The sequence below is a fragment of the Canis lupus genome, chromosome 17 (genome assembly GCF_011100685.1).
Source record: "Canis lupus familiaris isolate Mischka breed German Shepherd chromosome 17, alternate assembly UU_Cfam_GSD_1.0, whole genome shotgun sequence".
Lineage (NCBI taxonomy): Eukaryota > Metazoa > Chordata > Mammalia > Carnivora > Canidae > Canis > Canis lupus.
In genome coordinates, this window is record NC_049238.1 from 19,616,166 (window position 1) to 19,643,062 (window position 26,897).

The window sequence follows — 26,897 nt, forward strand, 5'->3', positions numbered from 1 at the left end:
ACCAGGACCAGAGACCCTTGACAGGCTCTTTTCAGGAAAACATGGCAGAGAAGCTGTGAGGGCAGAAAGGCTACAGGGGGAACCGCCAGATGGTGGAGGGGCTGGGGCACATACCCCATGGTAGGCCAGGCCTCTGGTTCTGGGCTGTTCCTTGAGACCCCTGCAGACACCCCTGTATAAGAAATGATCATTTGGATTGCAGGGAGAGGACATATTTCCAAAGGACCTTAATCTTGGTGAGTTGTTTTTTTTTTTTTTTTTTTTAAGATTTTATTTATTTATTCATGAGAGACACACAGAGAGAAAGGCAGAGACACAGGCAGAGAGAGAAGCAGGCTCCCTGCAGGGAGCCTGACATGGGATTCGATCCCGGGTCTCCAGGATCACATCCTGGGGCAAAGGCAGGTGCACAACCACTGAGCCACCCAGGCGTCCCTTGGTGAGGGTTTCAACTGATATACACAATTGAATCAACTGGATCCAGTTCAACTGGATCAACTGGATCTAGTGAATTTCAGGCCGAGATGGTGCTGGTTCCACTGCTGCTAAATGAGCACGATCCTGATCATTCTGACTAGGTAACAGCATTCACAAAACAGAGTCCACAGGGCACCTGGGTGGCTCAGTTGGTTAAGCATCTGCCTTTGGCTCAGGTCATGATCATGGAATCCTAGGATCGAGCCCCACGTCTGGTTCCCCGCTCAGCAGGGAATCTGATTCTCCCTCTGCCTTTCCTCCTCCCCTGCTCATACTCATGCTCTCTCTCATTCACTCTGTGTCTCTCAAATAGATAAATAAAATCTTCTAAAAAAACAAAAACAACAGTCCATGTGAGGTTATGTGAGGTCATGCGAAGGCACAGGACTTAGAGCAGACCAAAATGGGTTTGAGCCTGGCTTGTTCATTAGCTACTCACAGTATCGCTCTCTCTGAGCCTCACTCTCCTCGTCCATAAAAGGGGAGTATGAAGGTGCCCACTCTGCCTGCTTCTCAGGTTTTGAAGAGTAATGAACAAATGTTTTGTCCTCTTTTCTTTTTTTTAAGATTTTATTTATTTATTCATGAGAGACACAGAGAGAGAAAGAGAGGCAGAGACACAGGCAGAGGGAGAAGCAGGCTCCATGCAAGGAGCCCAACGTGGGACTCGATCCTGGATCCTAGGATCACGCCCTGAGCCAAAGGCAGACGCCCAACTGCTGAGCCACTCAGGTGTCCCATGTTTTGTCCTCTTGTCTGTTTTGCACACTGCTGAGTTCCCAGAGCCTCAAACGGGTCCTGCACTTAGTGAGTGCTCCACATGCCCCCCACAGGAGGGAGCTTCCATTTCCCCTGGCAGCAGGAGGCCGGCTCAGCCCGCTGTGTTTGCCTGGAAAGCACCAGGCCAGACCTGGCTGAGCTGCTGACCAAGCTGCTGACCGTTCCTCATGGCGGGGCCCATGGGACTGAAATGCACAAGGCAATGGGCAAGAGAGGGGGGCACCAACGTGCATCAGGATCAGTTTGGGTGGCCACAGGGTCTGGGAAGACTCCTGCTGCCCAGAAATTCCAGGCTTGAACTATTTCTTTAGCAGACTGCATTTCTGGCAGAGGGATTCATCTGATTTTCTTTTATTCTGAACTGACCTGAGACCCTGCACAGCAACAAGGAGACACAGTTACCCTACTGCAATGACCTAAAAACAACAGTACTGGGGATTCCCAAATGGCTCAGCAGTTTAGCACCTGCCTTCGGCCCAGGGCGTGATCCTGGAGTCCTGGGATCAAGTCCTACATCAGGCTCCCTGTATGGAGCCTGCTTCTCCCTTTGCCCACCCACCCCCCTCCATGAATAAATAAAATCTTAAAAAAAAAAAAAAAAAAAACGAAAAAACCCAAAGGCACTTGACATTTCAGGACTGGCAAGCCCTGGCTTCCATCAGCACGTGGAGACACCCTTTTGGGGCTGGGTGTGGTGGTGCCCTGATAGGCAACTCCCGTGCTACCTGGACACTGCTGTAATTTGGCACGTTTAGGGACCGGTGCCATGCCTGATGCACAGGAGATGCTCAACACATCCTACCCCGCTGTATTCAGTTCAGTGCAATACACCTCGGGAGGAAGGAATGCCTGGACGCCATGTCACCTAACCAGGTCTCGACATGTTGATAGTGTGGAAATCACCACACTGTCAGGGTAGGCTGCCGTGTGTTGAGCCTGCACCCTGTGCCAGGGGCAAGGGCAAGGTGCGACACGGCCCCCGTTCAACAGTCAGGTGTCGGGCACAACCCAAAGAGCCTGGGCTGGGACTCAAACCTAGGTCTGTGCAACTCCTGGCCCGTGCCCATTCCATCAGGCCCTAAAGTACGGATTTGTGAAAAGCATGTTATTTGGGGCCAACCCATCACTCTTCCATGATGTGGCGATATCACAGGGCAAAGAGAAGGGTGGCGGGACCTCCTGCTCCCGGCCCGCCTGAGTTCACACAAAGTTAGGGGGATAACACAGAGGAGGGTGAGAAGATGGCTCAGGGCCATGCTCCTCAAGGAGGCGTATCAAGCCATCCATCCCCTCATCTGCCACAGGGGCAGATCTGGTTTCATTCAATATCTTTGCTGAGGGACTGAGCAAAGGAATGTAAAACATGCTTATCAAATCTGTAAGCAGCAGTGAATAGGCGGCGTCACTAATACTCTGAAAGGAAAGAATCTGATCCAGGGTGACTTGGAGCAGCTGGAAAACAGCAACAAATTTAGTAGGAACAGACATGGGCCCAGGTTGGTTTCCTCATCCATCAGCTAAGGGGACTGCATTAGTCAATCCCTACGGTGGGGAAGTGGCAGGAGAGGGGCAGACATTCTAGTTGGGTGGGATTTGGAGAGGGTGGAGTGGGGGGTGGCAGCGGTGAGCTGGACTTTCTGGCCTGCTCTTGATCACTAGTAATTTCAGGCTATTTACCCTGTATTGCTTTCCTCACCTATAAAACGGGGTGGACTGTATCTCCTTTACAGAGATGCTGTGACAATTCAACAAGGTAATATATCAAAAGCTGACACAGGATAGCCCCTCAAGTACACGCTAACTTCTGCTCTACACATCCTGACCAGAAGGATTCACAAAAGTGCATCCCTCCCCCTTCTCCGGCCCTCCCTCCCCATTCCCAGGCAAATCCCAGCATTCTGCATTTGCAGCCATCACTCACTGCTACAGACAAACCCCAGCATCTGGCTGGTCCTGCTGCAGTGAGATACTCAGGAACATGGGGCTCTCTGATCTTTCCAAAATGCAAAGCTGATTATGTCACTCTGCAGAGTTTAAGCCCTTGCTGAGGGGGCTTCCAGGGGCCTGCAGGATCAAGCCAAGCTCCTTAGCCAGTGTGAAGGAAGGCCCCCAGGATCTGGCAGGCCGCCCTGGTCTCCTTTCCCCACGGCCTTCCTCCCACCCATCGCCAACGGACTGCACCAGGTGCAAAAGTGGACTTCTTCCCTCTCCAGTGCCTTGGCATTCCTTCTGCCCCAACCACCTCCCCCTCAGGTTGACCAGCAAACCCCTTACTTCTCCACCTCATTTCCCAGATTTCCTTCCCCAGGGCTTCCTCCTCTGATCCTCTGACTGAGTCCATAGGTCCTTTCTCTCCCATAGTACCCACTACCCAACACTGCAATTGTCAGCTCTTGTCCTAGACAGGCCACGAGCTCCTTGGAGGAAGGGACTGTGTCTTACCTCAGCATCCCCAGGGCCTAGACCGATGCACCTAGCATGAGGCAGGCACTCAGAAACACTTGATGAGTGACTGTCACATAGTAGGTACTCAGTAAGAGTCCCCCCTACACACACACACATACACACAGAGAGGTGGGCATGCAAATCCACAAACCAGCATAAATATAACTGTGTATGAGGCTCTAGTACCACTCTGATCTTTATGATTTCAAATCAAGAAACAAGATGACTAAAATGTACTTTCTAGGCTTAAACACAATCATGTCACTTTACATTTATGTAACTCTTTACAGCTTTCAAAGCACCTTCACATTTGGTGGCCTGTTAGATTAGGTAGTTACCATCAGCCTCTCTAAACTTCTGAGGCTATGATTTGACCTAGATTTTAACACAGCTCGCTGGATGGATTATTTTAAGCCACATACAACTTCTCATTCTGATGAGCTGGGCTGTGACGATAATAATCTCTCCGCAGTTGTACAGTACATGGTAATTAACAAAGCATTTTCACATACATTGTTTCATTTTATTCTTCTGCTTTACAGAAAGCAGAGCCGTATTATTTTTTTCCATGACACAGGCGGGAAATCTGAAGCTCAGAGGGGTTATCTAACTTGCAGAGATCAGAGAGCCAGGAAAAAAGGCTTTAGAACCCACATTTAAATCTTTTGATTCCCAGCTCATGGGTCTATCTGCTGCAACACCGCACTACACCCTACTACACTATGTGCTACTGATGTGTGTGTCACCGTGTGCGTCACCAGGAAACCAATGAACATGCAGGCAAGCTAAGGTAAAGGCACACACTGGCGCTCGCATGTACACATCCACACAGCTGTCTCAGGAGTTCATGCCTGGACATAGGACCCCTCCCCTTAAGAGATCTATGTCCCACCCGGAAACAGCCAGCCAGATGTACGTGCTCCCTTCAGAACATACACCGGATGCTACTGACCCAGCATCCGTTGAGCAGATGTCTCAAGTTGGTGTTTGAGTTGAGGGGATGAACTTGCCGGATCCAGCCAGTCGCTTGCCCAGACCCTTTGGGACAAGAAGCACGTACAGCCTTGGCCAGCTGGCTGGCTGGCCTCCAGGGGCTCTGTCTGTGATCGTGGAATTCAGTGAAACCAATTGGCCTCCCTGTCAGGCCCCATTCTGGACTGCCTGAGGCCCAGGTCTGCAGATTGACAGCCACGGGACTCTGCACACCACACTGCGCATATGCGCTCACAAGTGCCCCACACCCGGGCTGGGCCTACACACAGGTGGGCAGCCCGACGTTCTGTTGGAGAATGTGCAGGGAGGGCAAGGTGGCGGTGTGAGTGGCTATCAGCCCTCTGTCTCAATTATTCAACAACATTCAACAAGTATTCATTAAATGCTTAGTCCGCTTCATACTATACATATCGATGAAAGCCTCCATCCCTCCCAAAGGGCCATGCTCCTGGAGGGCAGTGGCCATGTTCTGTTTGCCCCTCCAAGCCCCCACAGCTCCCAGGAACCTGCACAACAGCAGGTGCTCCATAAGTACCAAACGGTTGAAAATGGTGGTACTTGTGGGTTTTCTCAGGCCCTCCTGCCAGGGCTGCAGCCCTCCTAAACAACCTGTGCGCCATGCTGGGTCCTCACCGCCTTCCAGAATGGAGACTCCACTAAGCACACACCCAACACACTGCAGCCCAGCCATGATGACCTCAAGGCCAACATGAGACCAGACCAATGGGTGTGCTCAAAAACATTTATACATCACCTACCGGGTACTGGATACAGAGATAAGCAAATAGAACACTCAGTTTAGAGAGAGACAACACATAATCAAAGAAGTACCTAAGTAGAGTGTCCCCCTCGTGGACCCAAGGCCGCCCTCGCTGGCCCTACACAGCCCATCATTTCATCCCCACCCCACCGGGGAACCCCTTTCTGAAGGCACTACAACACTACATAGGGCATGATTTTTATTGATTTATAGAAGGAAAGAATCCAGACAAAACTGCTTCATAGCCATGTGACCTTTGTGAACTTTCTTAACCTCCCTAGACCTCAATTCCTCACCTCTAAAATGGGGATAATGAGAGGAGATGCCTCCAGGGCAATCAGGAGGATGAAGTGAGCTAATTGCCAAGCCAAGGAAACTCCTTTGCACAGTATGCCCTTCCATACTGTGCAAACGGTGTGTGGGACGATTACAAGTAATATCCCTAATTGCCCTGTGGCTCTCCGCAGGGCATGGCCAGGCCCAGGTGCCAGAAAGGAAGGGCATCATCCCCTTTTCCCCCTCATCCTGGGACACCCACTGCCATCTGCCCATCTCCACTCTGGGCGGGTAAATACATAGATTGCTAGGTAGGTAGATAGCAAGCTGGCTAGTTTTCCAAAATAAGTCACAAGACTAACTTAGTATATGCCAGGCCCCGGTGTTAAACGCACACCATGGGGGCGCCTGGATGGCTCAGTGGTTGAGCTTCTGCCTTTGGCTCAGGCCATGATCCCGGGGTCCTGGGAACGAGTCCTGTATCAGGCTCCCCACAGGGAGCCTTTTTCTCCCTCTGCCTATGTCTCTGCCTCTCTCTGTCTCTCATGGATAAATAAATAAAATCTTCCAAAAAAAAAAAAAAATCACCACTACCACACACACACATACACACACCATATAAACCAGCTCATGTAAACCTCTCATTTCCCTGCTTAGAGACCACATAGCCATGCAGCAGAGTCCACATTTCGAACACAAGTCCTTCTCCAGAACCCAAGTGACACCTACTCACAACTGCAAGTTACCCAAACTTGATGTGCATACGCATACCTCCTTTTACCACACCACACAGATAGTGCATGTTTTATGAATTGAAGGTTTGTGGCACCCTGTATCCAGCAAGTCTATTGCTGGGTATTTTGCTCACTTCATGCCTCTGTGCCACATTCTGGTAATTCTTGCAATATTCCAAATTTTTTCCTTAACATTATGTGTTATGGTGATCAGTGATTTACAACTTGCTGAAAGATCAATTAGCACTTTTTAGCAATATTTTAAAATTAAGGTATGTAAGTTTTTCAGACATGTTGTACACTTGATAGACTCCAGTAGAGTACTAACATAACTTTTATGCATCGGGAAGTCAAAAAATGCATTTGACTTGCTTTATTGCAATATTCACTTTCCAGTGGTAACCTGAAACTGAATCTACAATATCTCTGAGGTATGCCTGTCATATATCTAACTTGGAAAATTTTACAGAACCTGAAGTAAAACACAGGTTCCAGTCAGCTCAGGGGTGGGCACTGTTTGCATCACACACCTGCTCTACAGGACCAAGCATCTAATCGACTCCACTGAGTTAAAAATGGATGCATCCAGGGCGCCTGGGTGGTTCAGTTGTTAAGCATCTGTGTTTGGCTTGGGTCATGATCTCAGGGTCCTGGGATTGAGCTCCACAGGAAGCCTGCTTCTCTCTCTCCCTCTACCTGTCACTCCCCCTGCTTGTGCTCTCTGTCAAATAAATAAATAAAATAATCTTTAAAAATAAATGGATGCATCCTTATTATTAGCTGTGTTCCTGAAAAGGGAAGGGTAAAGCTGCCTTTTCTGTAACTGAATGTGCTAAGAGGAATGCTATTTAAACAACCCCTGTAGTGATTATTATAAAGCAAAGAGCCGGCCCTAAGTGATGGTGTGTGGACATCTGAGTGTAATAAAGGCAGAGCCTGCCTGGAGTGTGCAATAGGCCTGTGCAACAGCAAGAACAGTGGAGTAGTGGAGCTGGGAAAAGCCCACCCCAGGTGCCCTGTAGCTTGGGTATCAGACTGCAAGAAGTGGTCAGTGCCCAAGGGAAGTCGGCACTTGCCAGGCCTCTGGGTTGGACTTAGGTGAGGGAAAAGCCCCGGCCACCGCACTGGCCACACATGCATACACACCCACACACACACACAGGTATGCTTGCTGTGCTTCCCTAGCACAAATATGCATCCCCTGCTGTTGCTCCTACTAGCCAGCTGTCCAGGAGGGGCCTCCCTCCTCTGGATAGTAGGCAAGACTGCTATGTTCCCATCCCATTCTTTTACTAGGGAATATTCATTCAGTTCATCCAACAGACTTGTGAAGCCCTACTATGTGCTGGGTACCTGGAAAGGTCCCTAGAAAGAAAGAGAGGAAGAGAAGAAGAGAGAAACAATGCGTGCAGGAGGGAGAGGAACAGTAAGAAGCAGTGTGGCCACAGCTCTGTCTTTGTTGAACAGTGTGTATCTGGAGTGTATGTGTATGCGCTTGCACACAGCCACCCACAGTCGTGCACACTAGCCTTGTCTGCAGATTCTTACTGGAGATGAAGTGCCCCCAGCCTCCACTCCAGGGTAAGAGCGCTGCTACCCCAAGTAAAAGCATGCTCTGACCATCCCGACTTCCAGTCCAGATAAACGTACTGGAACCTGCAGCAGAAGCAAGATGGGTGGGACTGTGGAGTGTAACGGCCTCCACCAGGAGGCAGCCTGATGAGCACCAGCCAACAGCGGAGCCTGCTGGACTTCCACGCCACCACCTAGCTACCCACTAGCTGTGTGACCTTTGGCAAGTGACCTCATGTCTCTAAGCATCCATTTAGTCATCAATAAGAGTGGTGAAAATAATATAGCCTACCTTATGGAGCAACCGTAAGAATTAAATAAGATCACGTGAGCACAGAGCTTAAAGTAGTGCCTGGCAGATAGTCAGCACTCAGTGCACCTTGGCTGTTGTGTTTCTGAGGCCAGAGGAAAGAGAAAGAGGGGAGCAACACGATTGGGGGCCCAGCCTGGGGCTTGGACTCTTGGCCAGGCGCTGATTCGTATTTGGGGATCTGAGGGGGCCCTTCTAGCCCAAGGTTGGAATGTTCTTGGTCCCCTCTCCTGTTCCCTCTGTCCCTCCCCTCCCCTCCACGTAGGGCCTGACACCCCACCCTGGCTCTTGGCTTCCCTGCTGAGCCTCCCTGCTGTTCACCACCCCCTACCCTATCCCCCCATAAGGCCAGCTCCCCCTCCTCCAATCTGGCCACATTTACCCAGCTGACCCAGCCTGGCGAGAGCCCCAGGGCTCAGCCCCTAGAAGTTGCACTGCCTCAGCCTCCCCAGTAGCTCCTTCCCCATCCAACATACAGATGGCAGGGTAAGGGGGAGGCCGGCAGGGAGACCGGCTGCTGGGCACACCTCTCTATGCACTCCCAGCTGTAAGTGAACTCCTTGGCTACCACCCATGGCTCTGTACCCAGCCCGCTTGATCCAGACCCCGGGCTGTTCTCCTGTGGAAGGGATCTCACCACTCTCATTTTCCTTCCTACCCTAGCCACAATGTACTTCCTGAGCACCTACTCTGTGCTAGTCAGGCCCTGCCCTCCAGGTGCCGCAGTGGGGCTGGGTGTTATCCATACCAGAAGGCCCCAGAGGGCTGGTTAGAATTCGGATTGCTGTCCCCTCCCCCTCCACCAGAAGTTCTGGTTTGTATTTTCTAACCTTTCCTGGTGCCACTGGTGCTGCTTCAGGGGTTACATTTTGAGAACCCCGGGTCCACTACAAACTGTAATTCAAGGCAGACGGAAGGAAGCAAGGGCTTTGATCCGAGAAAAGCAGTGAAAATTAGGGAAAGGGCACACTGGGCAGAGGAAAGAGCATAAACAAAGGCCTGGCGGCTCCAGGAAGTACCAGAGTGGAAGGTGCGTGGAGGCGTGGCCGGGAAGGAGGCTGGAAGGGCACGTGGGGCCTCGCGCAGCAGGGCCAGTGGGTGGCCACACCTCTTCCCTCTGGCTCCCCGACCAGTTCCTTAGTGCCAGGTGCCCCCGGCAGCTCCGCCAGGCTCCCTGGGCTGCAGCCCAAGCCCATCTTCCCGTTCTGCAGTGACACAGCACCTCTGCCCCAGGCCTGGCTTTCTCAGGCTGCCGTGGGCGGCTGTCAGCGTCTCTACCCGCCCTCCCTGGGCGGCTCCCTATTGCTGTGGGAGCCAGCCCGGAGGTGCCGGGGAGGTGTGCCAGGTGAGCCAGCATGCGCGCTGTGGTGTGGGCAGCCGAGGAGGAGCACCCGCCAAGCCCCAGCCCCCCGTCCATCAGCCCGGTCTACCAGCACCTACCAGCACCGGGACCTGGGGCTGGGTGCGTGTTTGTTGCCACATGAGCCAGAACAGTTACTATGGGTAGATAATAATAGCAATCGTAATCCCTCCTAATTGGACCAGACTTTGCTGTTTGCAGGGCATTTCCATGCCCATGACCTCATCTGACTTCCACAACCACCCTGTAAAACAGGCACAGCTAGAGTTACTATCCCCACTTTACAGCTGAGCAAACGCAAGCCCCAGATGGCCTGAAGTCACATCTCCAGGAAGTGGCACGCTCAGGCCTGGGACCTGGGGCTTCTGACTCTGTCCAGTGCTCTTTCTCTAGCTTGAACTGTCATATCAGAAAGCCTGCTCCGCTGCTCTCCATGCGAGGGAGCCAGGGCCTCTGCTATCTAGGGCAGCACGGTCCAGTAACAGGAGGAGCCTGGCCTGGCTATTCCCACCTTCCCCACCTGTGGGGGGCAGCTGACACCAGCCACAAGTATATGGACACAGAGCTCTGTCGGCACCGGTCAGGGCCTCAGACCAGGCAGGGAAGTCAGGGTCACCTAATCCAACAGGAGAGCAAAAACAGATCTGTTGGGAAGGAAGGGAATTATCCATAGCTTCCATTGGAGAGCACAGGGGGTCAGCCGCAGGTGGCCCTGACTCTGTGGCAGCAGAATGTGGGTCTACTGCTGCCTGAGACAGGAGTAGCTCAGAAGGCCTGTGGGATAACCTGGACTATCTGTTCCTTTTCTGTGGGGTCAGAAAGAAGGAGACCTGTAGCCCCAAGAAGCCTGGCTCCACAGGCCATAGCAAGTACTTTCTCCCCTGCTTGCTGGGTATATATCCCCCACTAGGGCATTCTTTTTTTTTTTTTTTTTAAGACTTTATGTATTTATTCATGAGAGACACAGAGAGAGAGGCAGAGACACAGGCAGAGGGAGAAGCAGGCTCCATGCAGGGAGACCGACATGGGACTCGATCCTGGGATTCCAGGATCACACCCTGGGCCAAAGGCAGGCGCTGAACTGCTGAGCTACCCAGGCGTCCCCTACTAGGGCATTCTGCATGATTCTAGGCTGGGAAGGCAGGTGACTGGGCTTAGTGCGCACACCTTTGTGTGTCCACACAACGACTGACACAAGTGGGGCAGTGGGGAAGGTTCTGATCCATCGGACTCTCATCTGGACCCCCCACTGAGTAGCTGGGCTCAGCTTCCTCATCTGTAAACTAGGGCCATCTGTCCTTGCCCCACTTATTTCAAGGGTTGTTCCCAAGTACCACATGGATGGAAACCACTCAGAAAACAGAAACAGGCTCTAAGGACGAGGGAGCCCAGGAAGGAGCTGGGCACGCATAGGGCAGAATGAACAGGGAGCAGGTCTCAGAGCTGTCCCTGAGAGTGGGCAAGCAGAACTCACACTCCTCAGAGTGCCCATACCCGGTGCCAGGAGTCCATTCTGGTTCCAGAAGGACAAACTATACTCCCGACCAAGCATTACCCTCCCATACTCCTGCTCAGGAAGAGGGGACCATGGGGGCTAGGGCACAACAAACAAGACACCCCAGAAAGGCCCGTGGCTGGCACAGCTTCCCAAGAAAGGTGGTGGAGGTGGGGTGGGGGGTGGTTACCATTTCACTCACAGAGAGAGAAAATAGAGTCCAAGTGCTGGGGGTTTGGGGTGGCTTTGCCCATAGATGAACACAGCTTGGTGAGGTCCCAAGGCAGCCTATTGGGACTGAGCAGGGATCCCTATGGGTCTGCTGGGATCTCCTCTGATTTAGGCCCATCCTGGAGTTCAGCGGAGGGTGATGAGGTCACCCCTCAGCCACCCCTCAGGGGATTCTGAAAACAAGGATGTCATTGGCTCCATGATCAGAAGTGACACTTAGAGCCCGGGGGTGGGGGTAAGGGACAGGAAATCACCATCTCCAGGATGACTGGTGTCACCGTGTGCCTGGCGCTCTGAGAGGGAGAGCCCTCATGCGGCCTCATAGATATGGAGCCACCTTGAACTCGTCTTTGGCCTCCCAGAAGCTACTGAATACCCCGGGGAAGCAGAGGCAGCTAAGACAGGTAAAGCGACCCACCTGAGGACACGGAGCCAGTAGAGGCCAATCCAGAAAGGAATCTGGGCCACCCCCCAACACTGTGCAGACCCTGGGCTTGAACCTCTGCTCAAACACCGGGGAGGTAAGAGTCTGGGTCCTGGAGCCTAACTCCGTGCTTCAAATTCCCGCCGTACCGCCAGGACTGAACCTCTACCGGCCTTGGCCCGAACAGGGCCTTAAGCCCTCCCCACCGACCCCGACGGGAAGCCTGAGCTGCGCGGTCCAGCGCTCAGCAACCAGAGGTGTCATTACTTGAGGACGGGCCGTCCCCCTCCTCCCTGCTCCCCAGCTGGGGCCAAAGGGTCCTGGGCAGAGCCAGCCGCTCACCTTGCGGTCCTCCTCCCGCTCCGGAGCGGAGCTGCTGGTGTCCCCGGGGCCGCTGGAGGGCATCGCGGGCAGCTGGGCGGTGGGAGGCAGGCTGGGGCTGCGCGGGGCTGGGGGGCTGCTGGGCTTTGGGGAAGGAATTATCGTGGTCTTTGTAAGCAAGAGTTAGAACTTAGACATAGATCCCGGTGAGACTCTGACTGCGGCTGCGTGGGGTGTGGGCTTCCAGTGGCTCCACCTGCAGGGGGGAAGACAAGAGGGGTCAGCAGGGCAGGGCACCCCCAACCCAGGCCCCACCTGACTCCACCGCCTGCCTCAGCCCCAGGGCCTCGGCGCCCTGTGAGGCCTGTTCCTTGACCTTGCTCCTCTTCCCAGGCTCACCAGCAGCTCAGGCCAGCCTAGCACCCCAGAGTGGGGGCAACCGAGGCCGACTCAGCCGGCAGGGTACTGCCTGGCTTCCCTGAGGGCTGCCTCCTGCCTCTGAGGCGGCAACAGTCTCCCCAGGCCTCCGCGTTGCTGTGGCACAGTGGGCGCCACTTCTGGGACTTCCAACTGCCTCCTGCCTCCTCCCTTCTCTTCATTCACTTCTGTTCTCTCCTTTGAAAGCTTCCCGCACCCTCCCTCCCACCCAGCCACCCCCTGGGAAATCCCAGAGGTCCCCAGCCCTGCTACATTTTCCTTCTAATCTGTCCTCCCCTCACGCCCCCACCCCCACACCGCTCCCACCACGTGGAGGAAGTGAGCTGCAGTCACAGGATGTAGTGAAATGAATGTCACCTCACTTTAGGACCAGCGCCTGGGCCCAGAGAAAGCTGAGGTTGAACTCGGCTGCGGCCAGGCTGAAGGCCTAGGTTTGCAGTGCCGTTCGGAGGACGTCCTGGTGGGGAGAGGCCACGGCCAAGGCCACACTGAGGGCCGACCAGAGGCCGCTCTCCCCGCCACCCCACCAATCGGCCCCATTTGTCTCGGGAAATGGCGGGGGGGGGGGGGGGGGGGGGGGCTTGGGGAGGCCCCTCCGCACCCACACGGCTTAATTTTAGGGGCTTTTCATCCTCCCTGCTTCAGGTGTGGGCCTCAAGCCAGTAAAATAACAAAGCCCCTGCCGCAGGCCTCAGCAAGGGGTGGGGGTGTTGCAGATTCAACCCCCTCGGCTCAGAGACACTGAGTTCTCGGGCTCCCCACCCCCCAGGAGGAAACACGGGCCAAGCCCCTGCCTCCAGTGCACCCGCCCGCAGGGAGGGGATTGGCAGGAGAAGGAAAGTGGGAGGCAGCTGGATCTGGGCCCACCCACACCCTTCCCCTTCCAGTTCCCGTTCTGCTTCCCCGGCTTCCCCTCCCTCTTGGGCTTCTTTTCCCATCCCCCTCCAGCCAAGGCTCCCTGGAAAACCAGGCACTGGAGAAAGCACAGGCTTGGGTCTCCCACGGGCGCAGCCCCGTCCCCAGGGACTGGCGCCTCGCCGGGAGGTGGGCTCTGGCCCTGGGGTGGAGGAGGCGGAAGCTGGGGCTAGGAGCAGCCTCCCTGGGGCCGGGACTCCTGGCAGTTAAAACTTTGCCTGGGCTAAAGGTGCGCCAAGCCCCACAGGTGAGCCGTGGGGAAGCTCCAGGTGCAACGCGGACTTCTAAGCTCAGCATCCTCCTGGGTTCCATGCGTGTTTGCTGCCCCAACACACGAGTGCGTAGACAGCAGCAGAGGGTGTCGCTTTATGTGTCAGACGCGGTGCTAAGCACGTGACAGGCCGGCCCTCCTTCCTTCGGGCAGCTACTAGTACTATGACTATCCCTCCTTTACAGTGGAGAAAGATTAGGATTGGTCCACATTCCAGAGTCAAAGCAGAGGCTTGAATCCAGATCTCTCTCACTAAAGTTCTGAGGGCAGTTTCTGGGAAGCTTCGTCCTTCCACTTACACACCACCCCACAGAAACAACTCTCGAGAGTCCATTAGAGAACAGGTCCAACCCAGAACTCCACGGGGCTTCCCTCCATTATCAGCCAGCGGTTCCCCTTCCAACCCACACACGGCTTGTTAGCACAAACACGTCCAATGACCCCCCCCCAACACACCATTAAAACCTTCAAAAGGATGTGGGAGCTAAGAGGGGCATAGTCCGGTTGGAAAAAAACATTGGACCTCGAGTCAGTAGACGTGAGTTCTAGTCCTGACTCGGGCTTTCCGCCCTCAGCTTCCTCATCCATGAAATGAGCGAGTTGGACTACAGGATCCACAAGGCGACTTCTAGCCCTGCCCCGCCAAGCTGTGGGAGGCGCCTAGGGCAAAGTGGGGGGAAGCAGACAAGGCTGGGCCGCCTTCAGGAGCCCCAGAGCCCCAGCATGGAGTCCATGAAGACCCAGGCACAAAGCAAACAAGAGGCAGATAACCTTCTACCAGATGTTTGTCTCAACACTGAGGCCTAGAAATATCCAGCGAGCTTCTGTGAGGGGGGAAAAAAAAACAAACAAAACCACTTTCAGGGAACCTCTGATTGCCAGTGAGAAGAGGAAGGAAGTAGGAGGGAAAAGCAGAACATCACAAGGCATTGACCCTGAGGGCAGACACCCCGGAAAGGAAGGGAAATGCTCTTTCCTCCTCCCCTTTCTCCACATATCCCTCTGATATCTGAGCTGCTACCCTTACAGCAAACTCAGCTGACCTGGATCCGTCTGTAGGTTCCTTTGTGTGACTCAAGAGAACAGCTCTGTCAGAAAGTGTTCCTCAGAATCACCCAGCATCCTCCAAAACCATCCAGCATATGGCCAGGCAGGCCACGCACTGCACAACTCCAGGGGATCCACGATGGTGGCCACAGTCCAGGACTAGACACAGCGCTTCCCACCTGCCCTTAGAAGCCTCCTTTTCTCTCAAGCAGGAGTGACCTGCCCCGAGGCCCATGTTCCCAACACAGCAACATGTGTCCACCATGCTGGTCGTTTGCCAAGCATGGCTCTGCTGCTCCTGGCACTGAAGCATCCTCCTCACCCATGCCAAGGGCTGTACCACAAAAACCACCACCAAAGAAAAATCCATGCCAAGAACCCTACCACCATGACAGGCAGCTTTTATTTCCTCCCTTATACTCCTACTGGCCACTGTGGCCATTATTTATGGAGACAGTGGCCATTAATAATCTTTATAACAATAACTTTAACAAACGTTTAAGGAATCCCATCATAAAAAAGTTTAGTATCACAACTATCATAGTCACCATTATTACTATTTCAATTACAAAAGTGTTGTGGAAGAAGGGCTGGGATTCTGAATATACACAGACAGTTTCACCACCTTCTAAATCCAACTTCGCTGAAAGCTTTTTTAAAAACATATAGTCACATGAGTGGGCTGAACAAAGAGGAGACACCACCAACGAAATTTTGGGGTCTGGAAAGCAGACTTGTGATGGCCAAATTTCAGACAAAACTGATTTCAAATCAAGTCAAACTTAATTTATAACAAGAATCCTTAAAAGACACTTAAGGCAACAGCAACAGGTACCCCCCAGACCAGGGGTAGAGAGGACCCACGTCTGAAAATAAAGCAGACTGAGTGAAAGAAGTAAAAACCCTAGACTTCCTCCCCCAGGAATCTGAAGGTTTCCTCTCTGGGGAACACAAAACAGTGTCTTTGCACAGAGCTGACCAGTGCAGTTGAGAGCAAAGGTAATATAACAAAATTAAGGAGATAAAGGTATTTTAAATCCTGATGTTGAATGCTCCCAGTTCTTCTCCCAATGGGCTCCCAGAACCCTGGCAGCCAGACCCTTACCTTCTCTAGGGAATCTTACCAGTCTGAGAGGAAAGGCCTATGGATATGGATGCTGCCCCCAGAACCCAAATGGTGTCCAAATGGCTTGCTTAGGTCAACCAGTGTGGATCTGCCAGGAAACAATCCCCACCAACATGCACAGAACTTCCAACCAGCTCCCCAGTCCCCTCTTCTTAATCTTGTACAGGACAACCATGAACCAGTAGACATCTGAGGGAAGTCTCTGACTTGGAAAATAGACACAAGAACAAATAAACCAAACTGAACCAAAATACAACTTGGAAAAGACACACTTCAAGCACAGAGAAGATTACACATTCATGAAACAGTAACATGGTGTTGTTTAAAAAGTACATCCAGAGAACAAAAAAGATTTGTAGAAATACAAATCATGCTATGAGAGAGGCAAAACTCAATGCTCAAGATACATTAACAAGAAAAATGAAAAGTAGAGAGGATGGAAGAGAGACCTGGTCCAGAAGTTTCCACATCTGAAAAGCAGACGTTATGGAAAAGAAAAGAAAAAAAAAAAAAAAAAAAACAGGGGAGAACATTATCAATGAAATAATGCAAGAGAATCTCCCAGAACTGAAAGGCAAGAGTGGACCGGTGGAAAGGGCCCACTGCATGTCCGCACAATGGAGGAAAGCAGACCTACGACAAGGTGCATCACTGTGAAATTTCAGAATACTGGTACGAAGAGAAAGATCACACAAAGGACGATAAAAGTGACCTACAGAGGCTCACAAATCAGAATGGCTTCAGATTGCTCAACATTAATGCGGAAAGCAAAAAGACAAAGGACCAATACCTTTGGAATTCTTAAAATAATTCTCCCATTAGAATTCTTTCCGCAGACTAATCATCATTTAGGTGCAATAGAAAAAGATATTTTCAGACACTCCTTTCTCAAGAACCACACACGAGCAGATGTCCTCTAAGACACACAAGACAAAGGAAGGGATTCTCCAGGATTAAGGTGAAAAGAGGTCAAATGAAGCCATCGAGGGCCACTGTCAGATCTAAGCAGTGTAACTCAAGACCTGGGCCTGTTAAGTGCTGTCGTCACCATGCCTGTGACCATCGAACAGTCTTTTTTAATCTGACAAAACTACAGGTGTCCCTCACTGCGTGCATTCCGCCATCCGAACTCAGGAACTGAATGGATTCAGATACTGACCGCTATCTGTCCTAGATGATGGGCTCCAAGAAGGGGAGTAAACCAAATGAGGGAAGACACAAGATCCAGAAAACAGGAATTCCAACCAGAAGGAAGGCAAAGGGAATGCCAAGGAGGACCACAAAAGGAAGTCCCAGGATGGCCGCTACAACGTGTCACCCACCCAGACAGCAGACACCGGGAACTGGAACATGTCGTAGCTGATGTAACTGCCCTTGCAGAGAGCCCCATTGATGGCTGCGAAGGTGAGACAGCAATTAGCAGAAGGTACAAAGAAAATAAGGCAGATGAGACAAGGTCATTATTAACTTCCAGGGGGAAAAAGAAAGGAAACTATTGCAAGATACTATAAGGTCTGGCTGTGAACACAGTTGTATTAGTTGATTTAACAAATATGTGTGTGTCTATATACACACATACACAATGCATGTGGAGGTACATGTGTGTATATATACATAAACTTCCTGCTGCTGCTGTTATAAATTACCACAGAATTGAAGGCTTAAAACAACACAATTTTGCTATGTTGCAGTTCTGGAAGTCAGAAATTCAAAATGGTTCATGTCACCAGGCTAGACACCAGGGTATCGGCAGGGCTTCGTTCCTTTCTGGACGCTCTAGGGAGAATCCATTCCCTTGGCTTTTTCAGCTCCTAAAAGTTGCTCCCATGCCATGGCTCATGGCCCCTTCCGTCCTCACAGCCAGCAATCACATTACTTGGCCCCGCTTCCATCACAGCTCCTCTGCAATCTCCTGCTTCTGTCTTTCATTTCTAATGCCCCTTGTGATGACACTGGGCCCACTCAGATAATGCAGGATAATCTCCTCACATCAAGATCCTTAACTGCAAAGTCCCTTTTGCCATATAAAATAACACATTTATAGGTTCAGGGGATGAGGATGTGTCCATTTTGGGGGGGAGGGGCATTAAACTGCTTACAACACATGTATATACACATATGTGTATAAAACGTTTTGGAAAGAGCACTGGTAGGGTACTGTTAGTAGTATGCCTACCACAAGAACTATTTAGGAGTGGAAAGGGTGGCCATGTAAGAGAACATTCTTCTTTACTAAATAGGAAATCAATGGGAAATGTCTAAAATGGAAGAGTCAAAAATATGCACATTCCTCAGAAACGTGAGATGTAAAATTGCTAGAAGAAACAGCTAAAAGTGGTTGCCTCTGAGAAGAGGAAGAGGGTGGGAGCGTCTCTCTAGTGAAGAGATGTTGGTACTGCCTTCTTAAATGATATGCATGTACTACTGAGAGGAAATAGAAAAGAAATTTTAAGAAGACAGAAAGGGGATGGGAACAAGGGCTTACCTCCCAACTGCAACCACTGGTTGGGTTTGGCTTCCATCCTCCTCTCTGAGTGCAGCTCAGCCCTTCTACCTCTGTTGCTCTATGAAACCATCACATCCCACAGCATAACCATGACCAGCTAGCTCCTCACACCCACACAGAGTTCCATCACCAGCTATAAAAGTGGTACCTCCCTCCCCGCCACCCCCCACCCCTCACCAAACGTTTAATATCTCCCAGCACATCACTTCCACCAGGCCCAGGCCAGGCACAGCGTGCTACGCCTCCCTTACATTCCTCCCAAACTGCATCTGTGCATGCCACTGCTGCCTACATCCCTAACCACCACGCTGGCTCACTCAAGAGCCCACCTCAGTCAGAGACCCACAGTTCAGCCATCCTTGCCACGTCACCTCCCACCCCCAGCTCACACCACGCTGTCCCAGCACCATCCCCACCTTCCTCACTATGCCCAGCTCATCAGCACCTCCCCTTGCTGATCATCCCAAATCTCCCCTCCAAGACTGCCCGACCAAGCACTGACACTGTCACCCCACTGTGTCATCTCAACAAGGGCCTGCACAGAAGTATTCTCTTCCAGAAGCAAAACCAGGATCGTCCCAAGCCTAAATCCTTGCTCCACCAAAAACAAACCTAATGTCAATGCCCTAAGAATCCCTTCCACTCCACCTCGAGTCCTCCACCTGTGCTGCTGAAAAACCTCTGACTCTCTCTGTAGCAGGCCCTCCTTCCTGCCTCCATCTGAAGTCAGCTTGTCTCCTCGTGGACTTTGCTTGTTTCCAGCTACCTAGCGGCCTCCCCCAGCCACCCCGCCAGTGGGCTTGGGGTGTTCGCTGGGACCCCGCACCTCTCCTCAGTCTCCCCAGGCGCAGAGTGAGCACGTGACGAGGCAGGGCCAATCAGACGCCTCCCGGGACCGTGGTGGTGCAATGGAAAGATGCTAGGGGGTAGGATGTGAGTCAGGAGCGGCTGCCTGCGGGGGAGGGCTTGCCCGAGAACAAAGGGCTGAAGCTAGAGGGATGGCAAACTGTGGTCATTGTCTGGGTCCCCGAATCTAGCTGTACCTGGAGGCAGGGCATCTCTGAACCTCCCCGTAATGGGAGGCTTTCCGTAGTGGGGTGTGAGTGAGTCTGTGCCCCGAGGCTAACAGTCCTGACTCATATGCTAATCTCAGCCTCCTCAAGGGCTTCTTCCTGCATAGGTTCAAATCCTGACCTGGTTACTCTATCAGCTGTGTGAACCAACCGGGGGGCAGAACCATGGCCCACAGCCTCAGTTTACTCAGTTGTAAAATGGGGGAAATAATAGGGAGTCACTTCACCGGGCTGTTGTGAGACTCTAAATGAGATGCATTGAGCATGCTTACAAGAGTGCCTGGCACGAAGAAAATAAGAAAATACGCAATACATTTTAACAACTGTTAGTCCCTGACTAATCCAGCCCACAGTTTTCTCTCCTTTCCTGAAATCCCCCGAGTGCCTTTGAGCCTACATCGCTCAAACAGGAGCTGGTACTTAGGAAGCTCCCACGATGTGCCAGCCCCTGTGTATAGAGCTTTACAATTTCAACATCGCGTTCATCCTTACGCCTCACTCTGGACCCTTTGAAGTGGGAACTATTTTTCCTCCATTTTCCAGATGAGAAAAGTCAAGTATAGAGAGGCTTACAAAGCTGCCCAAGGTGATTATTAAACGGTGGAACCAGATTCAAATCCAGATCTGTCCTACCTTGAAGTCCAAAGTTTTCCCCTCCATCATGTCCTCTTACCATTAACATGTGACTGTTGCAGACATGTTAACTTTGGGCACAGATTGGTCCAAAAGCAAAGTTTCCAGTTAGCCTCCCTTTCCTGGTTAGGCCTATCTGTACAGTAGGGGGCAGGGGTAGGGGAGGTGGTAAGCAATGTAACCTTCTAATCATAGTATGAGGACCTACCGTGTGCCAGGCACTTGCTAAGAGACAGGCACTGTTCCGTTTCATCCTCACAACAATCCTGTGAAGTTTATGAAGTAGGTTCTCTTGTTATTCCCATCTTATGGAAGGAGAACCTGAGGCCGAGAGAGGTTTATTGCCTCTCCATGGTAACATAGGTAGAAGGCTCCAGCGCAGGATTATGAATCCAGGTCCATCTAACTCCAAAGTCCTCACACACATGGCAGCTCTCAGTCATGGATGAGCATGCTAAGCATACACCCCAGATCAGCTTTACGTGCCCCTGGTATGACACCAGCCCACAGAAAACAGCCTTCTAGCTGTATTTCCCACTTGAGCTTGGGAGGAGGTACAAATGACTCCTGTGGATGACAGAAGGCAGGAGAGTAATCTTGGCCCCATGCCACCCAGGGTGGTGATAAGCTCCAGGGTTGGGAAGCTGGGGGCCAGCAGAAGGCTGATGGGAGTGATCAGGGTCTCCTAGATAGAGATGTCTATCTGCCAAGTCTTTTCCCCCCATTACAGCCTCTCTCGATCACAAGACTGGGCTGGATGTGGGAGTGCGGGGGTGAGTATCTCTCCTTTGGACTGCTCATTCTCTCTCAACATGAGTGAGATGCACATCATCATACCATTACTCTGGCTTCCAGAAACGTCTCTCCCATCCAAACCACCAGCTGCACATAGAATACCAAAAGCCACTGGCAACAGGCCAATAGTCCTGCCATCCTGTTGCCACTTCAAAGCCCATCTGTCTGGCTCTGGAGTCACAACAAGATGACTTGTGGTTCTTACACCACCCTTGAGGCCAGGGCACCACGAGTGTGAGCGTTTATGATCACACCAAACCTGCTGCCACGATGGCAGCCATACTAGCAGAGATGAGTCGCATAAGACTCCTCTGCTCTTACTAATGGTTACCATGACACAGCCCCAAAAGCAAGGAGACAAAAAAAAGGATTTATACCCAAAATAGATGCTGGTAAGGAGCTGAAGTTGTCCTTGGGCATTAAAAAGAGCCAGTACAGACTTCCAGAAAGGAGCATGCAATTCTGAGCATGACAAGTCAGGAGCCGTGTGTGCTATAGCAGCCAGATGGGCATCCCACACCCTTGGAGTCAGGGACCCAGGGTGGCCAGGCTGAGGCTCCATGTGAGAATCAGCCACGTGAATCCTGGTAGGGCCTGCTGTCTGGGGCAGCCGTGAGCAAGGATCAGTCCTCCCCTGGAGGTGGCTCATGGTCCACACCTGCCAGCTCCAGAGCCTCTTCACTTACTCCCCCATTGACCCCTGTATCTGGTCTGCACCATATGTCTGAAACCCACTAGGAGTGCTGAACGTCATAATCCCCACCACCATGTTTCCACTGGAAGGTAAGTCAACAGCTTGGCTTTTCAGGATCTCTATGCCACTAAATCAACAGACAAAAAAAAGGAGTTACCCCCCTGGCTTGGGGGATCGATCCTGATTACCAAAGAGACATTGGGTTGCTGGTTTACAACAGAGGCAAAGACGACCATGTTTGGAACCCAGAGGATTTTCTCAGTTACCTCTTCCATGCCAAAAATTTAGGATTAAGGGAAAACTTCAGTAACAATACAACAAAGAAGACAGGGCAATCTGGTATTCAGATCCTTCCAGAATCTAGGTTTAGCTCACTCCACCAGGTAAAAGAAGCCTGGCCTTCTGGGAGTCCAGCTGAGCGCAGAGGAAATGTAGGGTGAGTAATGGGAGAAAGGAACCAGACATTAAATGTTGCCTTGCAAACAAATAGATATGAGAACCGTAGTAGTTTTGCATATTTTCTATTTTCTTGATATACATGTGTGTGTTTATTTGTACATGGTGACTTTTTTCTCTTTTTTCCTCCTTTCGTCCCATTATTTCACCATGATTTCATACACAAGTTGTTGGAAGTTAACTTTATAATTGAGTCTTTTTTTTTTGTTTTTAAGGGCTCAGACTCAGGACCCTGAGATCAAGTCACACACTCAGGGGCACTGGGGTGGCAGTCAGTTGGGCATCTGACTCTTGGTTTCAGCTCAGGTTGTCATCTCAGAGTTGTGGGATCGGGCCCCACGTTTGGCTCTGGGCTCAGTGCAGAGGCTGCTGGGGATTCTCTCTCCTTCTCCCTCTGCCCTTCCTGCTTGTGCTCTCTATCTCAAATAAAATCAATAAATCTTAAAAAAAGAGAAAATCAAGAGTCACATGCTCCACTGGCTAAGCCAGCCAGGTGCCCCTATAATTTAGTCTGTAGGTAACAGAATAGTCAGTGGGACTGTGATTGAATTTGAGAAGTTATTGATGGAGACAGTGGGCTGATCCAATGATTGGTGGAACTCTTCATTTGGGGAAAAGAGTGAGAACCTCAGTGAGAAAAATAGCTGTGTCTCGCTAGATAGAAATATAGCTTATTTTGTAGTTGTAGGGGGCCCCAAACGTGTGTGAAAGGTGCAAATGGAGCTGTGCAGCCAAAGGAGCAGACTGTGCCAGTTATCGATTTATTCATCCTTCATTTCCTGCTCAGTGAAAATGGAGCTAGGCCCTTGAAATATTTCTTCTTTGCCAGCGGGCAGTCGGGCGTTAGACTCTGCCAGCAGAGGGTGATGGAGGGTCACTGAAGAAAAGGGAGTCCTCTTTCCTTGACCCGGGGTGCTCTCCTGGAGGGTTCCAACACCATACCCAACTTCTCCAGCAGCCACATCCTGTGGCATCCTTGTCTCTGTGGCTCCCCTCTGCCCAGTCCTGCCCCATCCAGCACCGGGCTCCTGCCAGGAGGGTGCTCCTCCAGGGCCTGGCCTCTGCAGTGGGGTGATCAGCAACAGCAGCCAGCAGCTTCACCCAACACTCCCTTGGGGGGCTTAGTGGCGCTGTGCCTCCAGCAATATAACTCCTCATGCCCAACTTTCCTTGGGACCCAAAGGATGACTTCCAGTGAGCTCCAGGGGCAGGTTTCCAGCAAGTTCGGCCAACATGTCCGTCATCCCGGGCGCCACAGCCATGCCCTCTCCAACAAGATCAGGGTCCCAGCCCTGGGGGGTATCTTCAGTGGGTGTTCCATGGCGACCCCAGGGAAGTAGCTGGTCTCAAACATGCTACTTCTAGATCCTCTGCAGTTTGTTTTGCTTTCTAGCCAAACTCTCATTACTCCAATCCCCTGTTGTAGTTAATAAGTCTTGATAGTAAACTTTTCCTGTTTAAATCACTATGTGGTTTCTGTCTTCTGAATGGACTCTGACTGATACGGTCACCCACAGCCTCAAAGGGCCTTTTCCATCCTCACCGTCCGTGAGTTCAATCCAGCATCCCTGCCAGCTAACCACCACCCCACTTGAAGCACGTCAATCATTTACTGAGTGCCACTGCTGAGCACGAGACACCTCTCCTTCTGGAAGTTTACAAACCAGTGGATTCTCTGGCTCTCTCTCCTGTCCATGCCTCCACCTGGCTCTGTGCCCTTGATCCTCCCACCCCTGGGGCCCTCCTCTCCACTAGTGCATGTGGGCACCATCCTGGATCCCACTGTACCCCCAGCTGCCCTCCGAAATCCCCTCTGCTGAGATACTCAGGCTTCATGTAGAGCAGACCTCCACTTTCTGAACATCCCCCACTGGCTGATTTGCAGTCACCTAAAATCCCACTTTTCTAGAACCAGAGGTCTCCTGTTTCCTCTGGCTTCTCTCCCTATGTGGAAGTGGCACCACCCTCCGCTCAGCTGCCGAAGCCCCAAACCCCGAAGAGAAATGAAATCCCCTTCCCCTGAAGTCCCCACATTCCGCCGGGCACCAGGCACCGATCCTCAGGCCTCCATGCCCCAGCTCCTCTGCCCTCTGCACCACAGGGCGCAACCTTGGTTCTGCCACGGGGCTCCCTGCCTCTCCGGCCCTCTACCTCCCACCCCAGCCGCTCAGCAAAGATTTTCCACACATGGCTTCCTCAATCAAAACCTATGACGCCTGATGAAAATGTTCTAAAATTGATTGTGGTGATGGTTGCACAACTCCGTGAATGTACTAAAACCCATCGAATTGCACACTTTAAATGGCTGAATTGGATGGTATGTGAATTATATTTCAATAAAGCTGTTATTAAAAAAAAAACTCATGGGACGCCTGGATGGCTCAGCAGTTGAGCGTCTGCCTTCGGCTCCGGGCAGCTCAGGGCGTGCGTGATCCTGGGATACGGGATCGAGTTCCACATCAGGCTCCTTGTGGGGAGCCTGCTTCTCCCTCTGCCTATGTCTCTGCCTCTGTGTGTGTGTGTGTGTGTCTTTCACGAAGTAATAAAATCTTTAAAAAAATTAAAAAGATAAGATAAAAAAAATTTAAAAACGTCATGATGCCAATGATTTTCACGCAGAGTAAAATCTAAACTCTGGCCTGGTCCTACACCGATGGCTCACTGCAGCATGCTCCCCACCCCACCTTCCCAGCTGACCCCATCATTCCAGGGCCGGTCACTGTCCTCCAGCTTACATCCTCCATCCCCACACTTGTGACTACACTCACACCGTTCTCTCCTCTGACTGGGGGGAGGAAGGGCCCTCCCTCCCCATCCCTCAGCACCACCCCACTCCCATTGCTTCTCCTCGACCACCCATCCAGGGGTCTTTAATCAGTTTCTGTTGTGTGGTCATTTTGCTTTTCATGTGTATATGCATGTGTCTGCTTTCCCCAAACAGATGAGGTCAGAGTTCATGTCTGGCACCTTGCTGGCCCCCCAAACAGCCAACAGCTGTCTTCCCCTCCTGCCCCTCCCTCTCCTGCCTGTTCTGGGTGACCCTTGAGGCAGAGAGGACTGTGTGAAGTCACTCCCAGGCAGCTGCAACATCCCTAGCACAGTGTTGCGGTGCCCAGAGTGACCCCCCACAAGCCCCATTCTAGGGGTCGCTTAGCAGAGTTCCCCAAGGCACTGTGCCAATGGAAAAGCCCTCTTCTGGAGCTCTGGGTTCCTGTGCCACATTTCCCAGGCCAGGATGTACCCCTGCTGTGGGGTTTGCAGGCCCGACCAGCCCCCAGATGTCCAGGGAGAAGGGAATTGTGAGGGTCCCAGGTCAGGGTGTCAATGAACCACGGGAAGCCAGGGGGGCTGGCCTCCCGCACCCTGCCAGGCCCTTGGAAGCTGAGTCCTAGGTATCTATGCACACACTTCTTCCACTCTTCCTAGATCAAGTGTCAAGGAGCGACCTCCCACCTGACCCCCTCCCAGGCCAAGGCTACGATGTCTCCCCTAAAGGGTCCTCAGGGCCTGGGAGCTGCTGTTGAGGCACAGCTCCTCTCCACCCACTGCTAAATGAACTACCTACCAGTCCCTGGTTTGCTTTCTCCTCACCCTCCGCCCCACCCAAAACCAAACCTCTTGTGGAGGGAGTGGAGGGGAGGAAAAAGGGTCTCAGATTCTGCGCAGCACATCTCAGAATCACTAACCCCTGCCCAGGAGCTCTGGTGCCATCACGCCCCACTGCAGCCCTAGGGAGGCTCAGCTGGACTCCTCCTCAAACCCTGGCTCTGCCACTCAAGAGACATGAGCTCTGGTTTCCCAACCTGTACAACAGAGTGACTAGGAGCTCCTACTTTATAAGCCCATTTTAAGATATGAGAGAACCCGAGACAACCGTTTAGCACAGTGCCTGGCACACGGTGGGCACTAAGTCAATGTTAAGTCTTTAAAAAAGTATTATGCGATTAATCAGGGCAAAAGGCCAGTGAAGTGTCCTCAGGAAACCTAGACTCTGGCTTAAGACCACACCCACAAGTGGCTCTTGCTCCCTGTGGCCTGACCTAGAGTCCTCTCTGAGGCAAAGCCCAAGCCTGCCCCTAATCCCCCTAGCCACAAGACTGGGTAACCTCTTCATCACAGCCCTGAATCTGTCATCACGAACACATACACACACATGCACACAGAGATACACACAGATGCATGTGCACACACAGATACGCATGCATGTGGACACAGACACAGGCATGTACACACATACACACACATAGACATCCCCCCACACACACACAGTCAGATACAGACACACATATACAGACAGGCACGTAGGTACACACACACACACACACACACACACACACACCCATTCCTCTCATGCACCAGGCTCTCCCTGCACATGCGTCACACATTTCACCTACGGCATGGGCCAAAGAGGCATTTGGAAACCAGCTTGGGAACCTCATAACCATTCATAACATTGTTCCGAGAGAAAACACAAAACATTGCCCGATAAACAAACATTTGCAATAGAATTCCTCCAAGAGCTAGGAATCGCCTGTGCTAGAAAACTAACAGAGCAAGAAGAGAAAAACCGCATAAACTTAGTTTGCCTCTGCAAAATTAATACCAATTACAAAAACATTTATGTGAACTGCTTACCATTTACACCTAATTACCATGCAGCACAATTATGCATACCATTAAGGGCATGCCAGATTAATTATGCTGTACGTTTCATTTGATTACACCACCACACCCTCAGTCCATATATGCTCAGCTTCCAGAGGGC

General features: G+C 51.7%; 1 protein-coding gene and 1 non-coding gene across 4 annotated transcripts in view; both read right to left on the minus strand.

Annotated features, from left to right (window-relative positions):
• The window catches only part of DNMT3A (DNA methyltransferase 3 alpha), a 103,709-nt gene that overhangs the window by 64,355 nt on the left and 12,457 nt on the right, over positions 1-26,897 (minus strand). For 2 of the 3 annotated variants that reach the window (XM_038560954.1, XM_038560953.1), the window contains exon 2: positions 12,200-12,434. In XM_038560954.1, coding sequence (XP_038416882.1) covers positions 12,200-12,262 — 63 coding nt within the window. In that variant the 5' untranslated portion in view covers positions 12,263-12,434. Of the gene's footprint in view, positions 1-12,199; positions 12,435-12,577; positions 12,803-26,897 lie in introns of those variants that run through there. The other variant, XM_038560955.1, reaches the window with a different exon arrangement.
• MIR1301 (microRNA mir-1301) lies at positions 25,160-25,294 on the minus strand. The gene has a single exon (NR_128790.1). It is a non-coding gene; the product is annotated as a microRNA mir-1301 (primary transcript).